The following is a 14,105-nucleotide window of genomic DNA, read 5'->3' as shown; positions in this document are numbered from 1 at the left end:
ATGAATAAAGAGAAGGTTCACAACCAGCTCTTCCTCTGCTCATTTTGTGTGTCCACCTTAATATGTGGTCAGATTTTTTTAGAATAAATCTTTGATGTTGTCATTTTCTGCTAAGTCACAACTCTTAAACCAAGCATCCAGATTTAAAGGTCTCTCTTCTGGATAAAGATGCATTTATTATATGAAACAGGAGGAATTGCTGTAATGTGCTTGGCAGACGGTGGTTAAAGCACCAGCATGGAAACCAAAATTGATTGTGAAGCAACATAATTTTGACAGAGACAGCTTAGAAACCAGCCTCCTGGCTCAAAATGCCTACTCAGATTTGTTAGTGTTGCCATCAGTAATGCTTAGACAGGAATAACATTTAGTTATTTCTCTCAAGAGTGTATTTTTAAACTGACCTTCGTAGGTAAGTAAAAATAATGAAGATAAATGCTCCCATGAATAGCATAAAATCGTTCATTACGGACATACGGTACTTCAGTGCACGTTGAAGCACTGTCATTAATGTGAACAGAAGCATTTAATACATTTTGTATTAGATTTGTATCCAGCAGACTGAAACATCACCCATATTGGCATGAAATACTAATGGAATATTGATATTCCCTAGCAGCTGTCTCATCTCAGTGGAAAGATCAGAAATTCTTAAAAGTTATTGAAAAACTGAATGGTTTTCAACAGAAATATTGTTTATTAAGATACACCCTTCATATATTCGTGTTTCCTAATGAATGGAATGCAAACCAGACTATTTTTTAAATATTCTCCACTATCTTGGTGAAGTACAAACTATATCTTCTTTATATAGTCAAAAGTTCAACAAGAATCCCAGAAACGTCTCATTTTTGTGATTTTGGGGGCAGAAGTAAGTACCTTTAAAAGAAGTTCATCTATAAAGATGACGGTATCTAAAAACAGTTGTTGAACACAAGTAAGCTTTAAGTGGTTAATATTTTAAAGACAAATAAAATTACTACACTAATAAAACTAATTAGCCTATTTGGCTACTTAATACTATTTCCACCACTAGAGGGAGGTCAGATTCCTTCAGAAAGGCAAGAAAAAAAATCCAAGAAGAGTTAAAATGCTCAGGCCAGGTACATTTTAAACTGTGAGAAAGCCACTGAAATGCACAGCTAAACATTTATGGTGTCTAGTCAACAACGAATGCCTGTTCCTAAGCTTTGGCCTTCAAACACACAAAATTAGTTACATTTGTTGTCTTCGTTAAGTATATGAGCAGGTCTGCAGGAAAGCTAAAAGCATCAGATGCCAAAGCCATTCCATTACAGCACTGTTTCATAGACTGGCTTCTTAGGGGCAAAGCGTGCTCTGCTGCTCTAACAAGAACATTAGTAAACTGAGGTGCTTTCCTACTTTATTATTTGTAATGTTTTGTCACGCTTCGTCCAAAAAACCTCAAGTTCCTAATGTCATAACAGCGTAGGATTGTCTCTAACACAACAGCTCTTGGGTAACGTGTGTGAAGTAGGAGTTCTTACTGAAGGATTTACATCCCAGTTATAATGTTCTGCAAAATAACCACAGACCTCAGACGAAGCTCACCTTGCCCGCAGGGCTGGCATCCAGCCCTTAGGCAGAAAGGGAAACGTGCAGTGCCAGCGTCGCTCTGGTTATGTTTACACCATCACCGCTGTCCTGACACTGCAGCTAAGCTCAAAGCAGAATGTTATTTATCAGATAGTCAGGAAAAATTTTTTATTTATTTTCTCAAGGCATCTTGGTTCTCACAGATGACTGTTTTACGCTGCAAATTCAACTGTATGTTTGAATCCAAAGGACAACTCCCTCCCAATCCGGCAAAAAAAACCTCCAAGTCATGTCCTGTGGTTCATTCGGTAGTTATTGAAAAATCTTTACCGATATAATGCAAAATCCTCTTCTGTGAAGATGTCTTGAATTTTGTCCCCATAGTACCTGAAAAATTAGACAACGCTCTGAAAGAGTTCTTGTATCCAACTGCCCAAGTAACACTAAGATGACTTCTCACCCCCACCTGTGTTTTATCCGCAATTAAAAAGTGAAAATCCAACAAATAAGAAATCCTACAAATGCTTTTGAGCATTATGTTCCAAAAGCACTGCTGAAAGTTTAAATGTTAAAAAGATCAAAGGATCAAGATTCAGCAATTGATAATGGAATTCCTCAGGCATGAAAAAGTTCACTCCCACATTATGAAATGAGCATGTGGATTCAATTTTTTTAAAAGTTCAGACTACCTGATCTCTTCCACTGCTGACGAACCAGACTATAACTGTGAAAAAAATACTATTATTTACTGGTGCAGGAAGAACTCTGAAAATAAAGGTAATGGTAGCTCTCAAAAAGCCCAATTCAACAAAGGATCGGTTTTCATGCCACAAAAGCTCTTTAACTGGTCATGGAAACTGTGGTGAATCTGACCAAATTTTACAGTTTGTCATTACTAACCCCAGCCCACAGGGCTTGAGAAATTCAAACAGGCAATGAGAATTTGAGTGTAGGATAACAAGAGAGGCAGCAAGCCACAGCCCCATTTTACCTGTACAGATTAACAAAATGCTTCCCCAGTGAAAGAGCTCCAGAGTGCAAGTCCAGAATTGATGCCTGGGAAGGGAAACAAAAAAAAAGGGCAGGAAAAATGAGCATGAAAAGGTTTTATCATTATTTAACTACAGCCTTTAATAACTGTCCCAAGTTGGCTCTCCCCTTCCACAGCCTCCCAAGTATAATATTATTTTCTAGCATTTGGATTTGCAATATTAATGCTTCCTTCATGACTACAAGTCTCCCTCAATTTGCTGTAGAGATGCACAAAATATTGAGGTACTAAGAAAAACCAAATAGATCTGCTGTCCCTGAGATTCAATCCAACATAGAGAATTGCCAGAGTCTTCCTCCATGGGCCAGAGGTAAAGCACCATGTTCTTGGATCCCTCCTTGAAGGCATTTCCCTTCCACACAAAGATGACTAATTTTCCAATATTTGTGAAGCACTCAAATAGCAGCACTAATATTTATCTTGCCTAACATTTGTTATTAAAACTTCTCCTTCACCAGGAGTTCCGGGATACTTCTCATATTTAATACAGACATAAAAGTCTGTTTAGAAGAACAATTAGAATTCTAAGGCTTACTAGAGCCAAAAATCTTTCTTTTCCTCAATTTCTAAACCACTGTAAAAGAAAATCAAAGAGTGAAAAAAAAGCTTTCGCATATGAAAATTCAATCTATTTCTCCATCTAATTCAAGCCAAACACTTCTCCTGAGCCCCAAACCAAGCAAAAAAGACTAATATTCAGATTCACCAGGACAGCGAACTGCCTCTAAACTTAACGAAGTACATTTTTGTGTGTCCCTTGCTGCCCACAAAATACATGTTTGTTTTGCATCAGTTAAACAGTCATATTTTTAAATACTGTGTAATAGTAGCCTTTTTTTATACTGGAAATAGCAAGTAGCAACAGCTAATTAACCTGACCAGCACCAAAGTAATGACGACTTTGATACAAAAAATCCAGGCAAAAGCACTCATCTTGGAATTTGGCATTTCCTGATGCACCACATACTATTCTCATTATTCTAACCAACCCCAAACAATACGAATAGCACTGCCTGGAATGAATGGTAACTTCCAACAAGAATTTCTGGGCACGGTTGGGACAGAGCAGTCCGGAGCCACCGTTACCCAAACGCAGACATGGTGGCAATCGAGCAGCAAGAAATTCTCCCGGCAGCGCCGGGTGGGAGCCGCAAGGCCAGGCTGGTGGCACCGGCACAGCTCCACTGTCACCCCTGGTCCCAGGGCACTTTTCTCCCTCCTCCTCCTCTGGATCATGTTGGAGGAAGACACCCCCAACAACCTCTCAGCAAAGGAAAACTGCTGTGGGCTCAATCGCTCCGAGCTTTAGAGCTGAGTCAGGGGAACTCCACTCAAGTCTCCTTTCTAAAAGGAATTGTAACAACCTTCTTTTAATAAATCTACCCAAACAATGCTATTTGCCACTCTAAAAATATATAAAGTGACAAGCTATTCAAGTGGGCATAGCATGAGCTTTTCAGACCTCTGCTTCCCACAGTTCTCAAAAAGCTTCAGGGGACCGTTACGGAAACAAGGAATCTCAGTCACGCAGAAGCAGTTCTTGTAATAAGCCTGCTCAAGCTTCAGAAGCAAAATATTTTCATTTATTGGTTTCTGCTTCTGTACAATAGCCTAAGCTACAGCTAGAAGCAAAACTGCTCCCAGGTAGCTTCAAAAAATATACTTGTGATCATGTTAAAGTAGATTATATGGAGAAGTAGCAGGACACGTTCAAAAAGATGAATTTCATTTAAAACGAAGTTGCCTTTCAAATACTTTAAATATGCCTTCCAAACATACATATTTCTTCTCACTCCTCAAGCTCCAGATGATTACAGTTGGGAAAATCCAAAAATAACCAAATGAATCAATAAAAAACACTCCCAAGAACCGCAGGTATTCATAACTGAAGATATAACAGCTACAAAATAAAGCCTAGAAGAGCCAAATGAAGACTGAAAATGAAAGTATAGTCTTCAGGCCTGTTTCAGACAGAGGAAAATAACACCAAACGTAGATGGGGACTTGATTACACATGAGCACAGAGCTATTTGTTTAACAGCTACCTTGGAAAGAAACTGGAACCCATTTATTTTGGCCTCTATCATTTCAGAACAGTAAAAATTTTCAGCATCATTTCCTACACAGAGGAGAACACCTTGCTGGAAGCCTGTGCCAACCCCACCACTGCAAATGCAGCGATCTGACCAAGGGTCAGCTGCAACTCAGGTCGGTGTTTCCAGGCCAAAAGCTCTTACAAAGTTTAGATACGGATGGCAGGAACACCGCAAACACACCCACGCACCTACTTCCAGGAGATTGTTTGACTGAGCTACCCCAATACCCTGATTTACAGAACTTCTATAGAAAGAAATTCGAACTTCTTTAAACCCAAAAGCAGCATAAGTACGTGTTCCCTGGGACCTTCAGTATCGCTAGTCCCCAATTCTCCACCCTCTCACTGCTAAAAGGATTCAAAAAGAACACCAAGTAGCCACCTTTTCTCAGCACGTGGCACAAAGGACCCATTTCCCCATCTTGCAGAGCATGACAGGTCCTGCTTTGATCCTCACTAAAAGGGATTGCCAACCATTAAGTGCACATTCTTTTCAGAACCTACTTTTACAGCAATTCCTCTACCCCCTAAAAAGTTTTAAATAACACTTTTAAAGAACTGCCAACACGCTGCCTGAAAGAACAAAATGCAGAAACTTAATTCTCCTTCTCTAAAGCAGCGCTCGAACCTTTCCCTGCCCCTCCCAAGGGAGGGCTCAACCAGCCCATGGGAAGGGCACCAGAAGCCACCTTACACGGCCACCAACCACCAGGCAGCTCCAAGCCTGCTGTCCCTGCCAGCTGTCTTACACAGACTCCCAAAACACCACCACCTCTAAACACCCTTCCCTACTTGAGAGCAAGGGTTTTTTCTTAGGGTAACACCCCTTCAAAGTTACAGCAATTAATTATGAGATACAAATACAACCAAGCTAATTCACACATCGCTCAGACGGCCAGAGGGACAGGTTGTATTGTGGAAATTCAACACAGCGTCTGGCTCTGGAGCGCAGGACACATTTACACCAGGGACCGTCACCCACAGCCAGGTTCTCTCCAGCTTCCTGGAGTAAAGCTTGGACACTCACAGGACCACCACAGCTGTAAGACAAGGGAAAGTCACGCCGTCAGGTCCGTCTCTCCTCACCAGTGTGTGTTTCCCAGGCGTTAGCAGGGGGCTAATTAGGAAGGAAGCTATGCAGCCTGTAGTAGCACTATGAGACAGGACAAGTATTCAAAGGATTTATCTTCCTCTCCCTGGAAAACACAGAGCTGACAGCGAGGACTTCAGCTGTTGGTTGGGAGGACTGAAAGCACAATAAGGAGGGATATGGTCTGCAGAAACACTGTTCTGTGCACGAAACCTGCAGTGGCATCGCAGCTACATGGGCTGTTCACTTCTCCCAGCGATTAAGAGATGTAGTTTTTGCCTGCAAAAGGGAGGAGGGCTAATGGCTACTCCTGCCAAAATACAGACAGCAGCTGTACCAAGGGATTTCTTTTCTCGAGTTTCTAAATGAATGCAAATAGATCTGATAGTAAATGAATCATTTCATTTACACTGGGGAGATGTTATGATGGCAGCACCTACAAAGACGTGAATGAGTGAGTCACGGCTGAAGTGGTAACGCAAGCAGGGGTAGCGTGCAAGAAAATAGCAGGTAGGGAAGAAAAAGTCATTTTATAAAGAACAGAAAAACCTAAGCTGAGGCAAACACCAAGAGATCTGATGCAATGCACATTCAGTGAACGACAAACAAAGTATAAAACTGTTTTACAGGCAGACACATACATGGGAAAGCAGCACAGGTGAAGATCCTCTTGTTTGGATTCTGTTGGGAGTTGGACTAGAAGACTACAACAGCTTCTTCTAGTCTCACTTGTGTGCACGTAAATAAAAATAAGTCTAAAAAATTACAAAGGAAGACGAGAAAGCTCAGCATGACAACCAGGGCATGACTCCTGGGAGATTTCAATAATTCAGATGTTTGGCAGGACTTTCGCAGCACAAAAGGATGAAAAGGGAAACAAGTTTTTGTGACATACTTCAGTCCTCCAAGGAAGCAGAAAGGGCGAAGCCAGGGGAGAACTGACAGAGTCAAAAACTGCAAGTTCAGGTCTTTTAATAAATTGTATCCAGACACAAATCCATTTCTGTGAATAAAATATAAAAAGTATGACTGCCAAAAAAAAAAAAAAAAGACCTGTAGCTTAAAAACAGGTTACCCATGAAATCAGAGCCCATGAAAATACAGTCTGCGCTCCAGTCAAAGTCTGAAGAAGTTTTGTTTGGAATACTGGAGAGATCAAAGTGGCTAAAGAAAGAATTAAAAATAATTCAACAGGCAGGAGTTAAAGATTTTTTTTAAAGGAAAAAAAAATAAGTCTTAGAACAGACATAACTGAATAGCATTATCCAAGCACTCTAAAGCCTAAGAAATTTAAAGCAACAAGCAGGCTTGAAGCTCGAGAGGCAAGCTCATGTCTCTTCTAAGCTTTCTCTGCCTCAGTTTCCCCAGTTGCCTGATCCCCAGCTGGACATGAGCTTTCTGCAGTCCAAATCCATGAAGCTGTTACACACTGCCCTTCCAACCCCTCTTTGGGGAAGTCTCATGAAAAAACCACCCACAGGGCCCAAAAGAACGGGACAGGAAGCCCACTTGACAACAGTAATGGCAGGAGGTAAGCCAGAGGCCCCACCAGGCTGAGGAATACAAGCAAAGCAGCAAATTATGCAACCACAGAACTGGAAAAAAAAAAAAGTCCAAGGGATTCTGACAGAACTGAACAGAGAATGTTAAATCTTTTAAATATTGTTTCAGATGGGCAACACCGCTTAACTTTCCTGGGTTATACTTTTTACAGATCTTTCTCAGCAACCAGAAGGATTAAAATCTTACTTCTTCACTGAAACCTTTCTCCTTTTCTGCTAATATACATCCTAATTCAGGAGAGGCCTAAAGAAGTTGTGTTTGCAAATACTCAAGGAACAGTTTCTGTTCATACACAAAAATACCCCGAGGACAAAGATGGGGAAAGAAATTGAAACAAGCATGCTTTTCAGAAGTGGTTTCCTTTTCTTTTTAAAATATTATTAAAATATCTACCTGAGTCATTACACAGCACTTTTGTCACAACATAAAACCAATCTTTACATGATGCTGTGACCCAACGTAATTTAGTTTCAGAAATTAAACTGTGCAGTTCTGCTGTAGCACTCATTTCCACATGGAGAAGTCAAAAAATAACTTTGAGAGGTGCTACAAATAACTAAACTGAATAATAGGAAATATGAACTGTATTGTAGAAGTCACAAATTACACTGCTAACAGAAAGATTACTGGGTGATAAAATAACTTTCCAAACAATTTTTCCAAGTCTGAATGGGAAGAAAAATTTTCCACCTCCTCTCCTCAAACCCCAAAAATGCGTTTAAAATCTTGCCTTGGCAGTAAAAAGAAAGTAAAAAGTAACAGGACACTGCTCACCCCTCCATCAGATCCTCCCAAGGACAGTCCCCTCTCTGCTACTCTGCAGGCAAAACAATAACCTCAGATGAGAACTGAACTCTGATTACTTTGTCCTTTAAAGTCATCATTTACAATATGTAACTCTTCAGTAAGTGGCATTTGATGCATCAGACAACCCGACTGAGCTCACCGAAGCTGCAGTTTATCTGAAACAGAATTTCACAGCCTGGTTCTACACTGCAGAACATTTCTGAGTTTGTAGCCCCCTTCCACACATCCCCAAAACCACTGTCTTTAAAATATTCTGACTAGGTAAGATTAAACACACACAGTAAAAACAAAAAAAACCGAAACAAACAGATTAAGGGCAGCACAAATCAACGTGGCTAATACAGAACTCTGAATCAAAACCAGGAGCCGAGCTGAATTTGCAATCGCAGAGCGGTCGGCGTGCCCAGCGAGCAAAGCCCTCGGCCCACTGCACGTCGCTTGGGGTTTTACAGTGACATTCCCCACCGGGAGGATGAAGTGCAAATCACACTCCAGGAGGCCGGTAACTTTTCTAACTGTGTAACGTGACAGCAACCCCTACTATTTCATTAAAAGTCACCACTTAGTGCTCACAGAGGGCACCAGGGCCAGCACTACCTCATAATTACCCAGAAACAGACACAGCTGAAAGGAGGCTTTTGTTCATTTGTTCTGTTTTTAAAAGGCCAAACGGAACAGAACAGAAGGCCAAGTGAAAGTCCTTTAAACTTAATTCATTTTCCTTTTTTCTCTCTACAACACTTATGCCCCACCGAGCTAGGCTACGCAGACTGTATGAAAGAGAATTGTCTCCACTACAGCAAAAATGGAAAGAAGTTTATTTTTAACCAACTTAACCCGCTCTCCTTCAGCTAGTGAGCTTTGTGCAACACCTTAAACACTAGCACGCTGTCATTACAGAAAAAGCCAACCAAAGATTACCTACGGATTCTTTCAGCTTCTTCCCTTGAGATTACTGCATCGGTCACACCTCTTCCGCACTTTCTAGGAGTGCACCCTGGAACACAAAGAGTAATTAAAAAAAAATCACCTTTCAAGCAAAGTTCAAAACAAGCTTCTGTTCATATTCTCCTACTCCTCTGATTCCCAGCACTCAGAAGGGATATTAGCAATCTTGGAATATTTTAGAACAAACTCCAAGAAAGTTACATCTCCATTTTGGGGTGTTTTGTGCCACATTCAGAGAAGACAAGCCAGTCGGTATCACTGCCACTTCTGCGCAGATTCCCCAGGAAATCAACTAAGCTACATCACCTTCCCCGCTGCAGCGGCTTGTAATCACAGCTCGAATGCGCCTGAAGGACACCAGCAAAGCTGACAAGTTACTTCCTGTAAGGTTCCTAACACAGTTCAGCAGAATGGAGATGAATCTCAAAAGGATGAATCTCAGCACCCAAAGCAGCGCCGCTGTCACGTGCGACCCCGGGCCTCCAGCATCCAGGTTCAGCAAAACGCACAGCGATGGCACACCCTCAAAACCCAACTAGTCTTCCTGTTGATCTGAGAAGAAGCCTTAAGAGCCTTAAGTTTGTTATGTCTTTACCAGTTTGCTGCAAAAATCCTAGCATGGGATTAAAAATCAACTTCAGTAATTATCCATTTATTAATGCCAGCACAGAACCCAGCACTGGGACATGAAAGAACCAGAACCTCCTGCTCCCCCAGCTCACTTTTCTGCTCTTGACCCTGGAAACTAAAGATATGAACAGAATCAAAACATCAGAAATCACAGTGCCTTGATATCAATAAAAAACAGCAAAAATTCTGGCAGCAACCCAAAGGTGCACTGCACATTAATTTCCCACACAGCACCAGCCCCAAAGGTAAAGAATTCCAACAAGCATAAACCCACATGGGCTTTACAGGCAGAAAGTTGTTACAAGGTACAAATTTGGGAGGGGAAGGAGTAGAGAGGGGGGGACCTTCTGTGTCACGTTTCAGGCACACTGCAAACATCCCCTCTGCAACCAGAAAAGCAAGGCACAGGTTTTGAAACATGCAGCCATTTCCAGAATATCGGTTTCAGGACCCAACAACTTGCAAGTTAAACACTTCAGACGTTGCTGCATTCCTTCGGAGCATATGACCCAACAGTTCTACAAAGCAACAAGTAGTGGGCAGCAAATGCTCCAAGTGTTTCTTGTCCAGCCCAGCAAAGCCATACACATCTCACATTGCTGCGCTCTGAAGGCTCCATCACCCGTCCAGCAGCAGTGGATTAAGATCAGTTATTGGCTTTGGAACGCCACGATGAAGAGCATGGCCAGGCTGAAAAGCATCTCCAACGCCAATTGACAGGGATAAGACATCTCTGCCTCCAGGCCAGCAAACACTCACCCAAAGAGAGACAGATGGCAGAGGCAGGAACAGCTTCCAGCACCCAATTTTAAAACTCAGATGTATACAAAAAGAACAGCCAAAGAGGAAGCACTTTGGGTTCCCTGAACTGAAGAAAAAACATCTCAAACATTTCATTTGCCACCAGAAGAGTCACTCAAAAGATTTACAGAATGACAATCACCATGTGTATTTTTTTTTTAATCAAGACAAAGGAGAAGGACACCAACACATGCAAAACCACAAGTACTCCTGACGGCCCCTACTCCTATTCAGCACACAGAAAACAGAGCAGAACACCGGGGTCCAACTACCTGAATGGCAGATTTGCCTTCTACTTAAAGTGGCACTTGGCCCAAAACCATGCACTGCCAAGACAGGGGTTATTCAAGTGAGAAAAAAAGCCACACGGAGATGGATTGCTTAAGGAGAGCTCACAAAGCAGGACAAGGGAAAGTAAAGATTATTTGGATGCCATCCCCACAACCACACCGGCAGTCTCAGTCCTGGGCCTTTTGCTCCACAGCTCGGACTTCTCTGCTTTACACCCACTGATCCAGCCTCTGGAAAAGAATCTCAAAAGCTGCCTCCCGGGCAGCGATCAGAGATGCTTTTGTACACTGACACAACATGTCAGCACAAATAAACGACTATACAGAGATTTCATGAGATACACGAGTAGCCACAGGAGTGTTAAGCAGTTAACCCCATCTCAAGACAGAAGAAATAGCCAAGATCTGGCTGCAGGGTTCAGCACACGGATGGGACTGTGCTCTCAGAACAGCCCACCCTCTGCAAATGTAATAAGTGCTTGGCCTCCAAAGAATAAGGCATTTCGTTTCTGTATGGGCTCTGCTTACTGCCAGGCAATGCAATGGAAATAAAATCACTGCTTTGTGACACCAACCCCCATATTATTTGAAGCAAACCAAAAGCTTGGTTGCACGAGTTCAGTTTGAAGCAGGGATAGGTGCATAAATAAAAAACTCATCTTCGCTGTGGAAACTTTACAGCTGAGCATCAGACACCAAGTGATGAGAGGAATGTGCCTCCTCCTGACACAGAGCCAGCCGCTGGGGATGTCAAGCCAGAGTAGACAGAGAACGAAGAGCTATTGAGTGATAGAAGCCCTTTTCCAATAAAGGGACTGAAGCTCCAGAGCTGATTCCAGTTTGGCAGAAAATCGTAATCCACATTTACTGCCTCTCCAAACCATCAGTAACCCCCGGGTGGAGCAAGGAGCTCAGCCTGGCCAGGCAGCAAGGCTCAGCAGCTCACCGCCACCCCCTGGCGGGCACCCACCGGGAGACAAGAGGTGAAAAAACAAGAGTTCATTATCGCAGCACAGCTTCAGTTAACCACTTAACAGGTATCCGCACATTTCTAGCGCCATTGATCCCTTCCTGAAAACAAAATGTAGGGGGGGCACAAAACCACCTGCGAAAACCTAAAATCAACCACAGAATTCATGCAAGCATCTAAGCAGAAAGCTGGAATACAAACTCACACCGTGTCAAGCGTCCTCGCACAAAGCCAGGAGAGGTCACACTTCTCCCCGGAGTCAGCACCTGCCCCCATGACATCACTAAAATAGAGAACACATTCCTTCCTCTTCCTGAGCAGAGACACTCTTGAAGTTCCTGCCTTCCTTCCGATTGAAGGAATAACTGATGGAGTTGCCAAGACCATAAATCCACAGCTCAAAAAATTCCCCTTGCGACCCAGGAAACAGAAAAAATAAGTTTTGTTGGTTTAGGTTTAGGGGGTTTCTTTTGATACACAAAAGCACAGAGTGCAGACACTTTTAGCCTTAGTTCAGTTGTAACTACCAGAGCTGCAGCAACACTGGCTAGAGATTCCTCTGGCCTTGGTGTCACACAAAGTCAGACGTTTCTCCTTACAGTAACTATGAAAAGTTAAAACCAAATGCATTTTTTCATATGCTCATTAAAACTAAAAAATAAAATTAAAAGGAAGTTTTCTTGCCAGTAGCTTCCTGATAGCAGTTTTCTTGGCCTCAATAATATGTGGGATGAAACCTCCAAGAAGACGCTACAGTAGCAGCACTGAGGAAAAGCTCCCTGAGCACAGACTACACAAGCTTTGGTTTTATTACAAGGCTTCTGACCAAAAGCATCAGCCACCTGAAGAAAGGAAGGGAAATTACCTCCACAGCTTCAGGGCTCTTACCAGAACTGGCACTGGAAGAAAGTTAGAAATTGTAGCATCATAGAAACAGCCCGGGTTGGAAGGTACCTCAAAAGATCACCCAGCATTTGTGGGAAAGGGAACCTAGATGAGGTTACTTAACATCCCATCCAACCACATCTTGAAAACCTCCTCTCACTGAGGCTCCCTGGGGGAAGATGTCGCGGTGACTGCTCTCTCTCTGAGAAAAGTCTCTCTCATATCAAGATGAAACCTTGCACTCACAGTCCCTTGGGAAGGAAAAGCCCCCATACTCTTAGGAGCTGCCCTTTAAGTACTGGAACACCATGATGTGGTCCCCCCAAAGCCTTCTCTTCTCCAGGAGAAAAGACTTAACTCCTCCAGCCTTCAGTCCTTCCTCACAGGGCAGGTTCTCCAGCCCTTTGATCACCTTTGTTCTTCCTCAGCTCCAAGCAGCTGTTTCCAGCCTCCATACTGCCTCCACCTTTCCGTGAGCAAGTGTTTTGTCAGCCATGTAACAAACCAGAGAACAGACTTGGATAAAAACTAACTCAGAATTATCAATTTATGGGTTTTTTTAGATCCAACAGTTTATGAGCTGAGACATTGCTAGACCTACAGGTAGGGTGACAAAAAGTAAGAGCTCTCTGGCAGCAGTACCAGTTCAAAACATTCGTCAAGATACACTTTGCAAGTCTGAAAGACAACATCAGCATAGCCTAGTCATGCAAATTACTATTTTCTTGCTGCTTTTCATGAGAAAAAGAGAACAATCTTCCATTTCTTTAGAAGATGCAATATCAACACTCCAAAGCAATAAATGCTAGGGGAGACAAATACCCATTTGACAGAAACCAGGCTCAGCTGAAAGACAGACAGAGGAGAAACGCTCTGCAGGCAGCAGCAAAGGCTGCCAGCACACCCTCCCTCCAAAACAGGTGTATCAGAAGCTGCTTTCTGTGTAATTAAGACAATCTAGCAGCACAGACAATATCCTAGGGCAATTCCCTTCCTTACCCTTCATGGTATTTGCCAGTAACAAACTCACCACAGCCACCAACAGAGTATGCAAGATACCAGAAACAGGTTTAGCAAAAAAGTTTACTTCACACAGCCTAAAAAAAGTAGTTTCAGAAGAGAATTACATACGAAAGATGGAAAAATCTCTCAGACACAACTACTTCTGGCCCAAAAAGGCACGAACATTCAGAGCTTTAAACAACACGCACAGCGACCAGGTGTTTGCCAGACATGCAGGTGTGCAAGCACACATCTGGTTTAACAGAGTTAAGACAACACTGGGCCTGTCCTGGCTACGCTTCATCCCGCCTCTAACGACCTTATCCAAATACCTTCGAATCTTTTGTGGCTGTCGTAGTCCTCGGAGCAGGGGATCTCCACGAACTTGTCCCGCAGGTTCTCGCTGCGACGAGCCA

The 14,105-nt window shown here is 42.7% G+C and overlaps 1 protein-coding gene across 1 annotated transcript in view; it reads right to left on the bottom strand.

Annotated features, from left to right (window-relative positions):
• The window catches only part of OGFOD3 (2-oxoglutarate and iron-dependent oxygenase domain containing 3), a gene marked incomplete at its 5' end in the record, with an annotated part of 31,960 nt that extends 17,860 nt beyond the window's left edge, over positions 1-14,100 (bottom strand). Inside the window, 5 exons of the mRNA XM_009878010.1 lie at positions 1,888-1,944; positions 2,549-2,613; positions 8,131-8,173; positions 9,085-9,160; positions 14,022-14,100. Coding sequence (XP_009876312.1) covers positions 1,888-1,944; positions 2,549-2,613; positions 8,131-8,173; positions 9,085-9,160; positions 14,022-14,100 — 320 coding nt within the window. The remainder of the gene's footprint in view (positions 1-1,887; positions 1,945-2,548; positions 2,614-8,130; positions 8,174-9,084; positions 9,161-14,021) is intronic.
• Positions 14,101-14,105: the final 5 nt, after the last annotated feature.

This window comes from Apaloderma vittatum, unplaced genomic scaffold (assembly GCF_000703405.1).
Source record: "Apaloderma vittatum isolate BGI_N311 unplaced genomic scaffold, ASM70340v1 scaffold8331, whole genome shotgun sequence".
Lineage (NCBI taxonomy): Eukaryota > Metazoa > Chordata > Aves > Trogoniformes > Trogonidae > Apaloderma > Apaloderma vittatum.
This window is presented reverse-complemented; position numbering and strand designations above follow the sequence as displayed.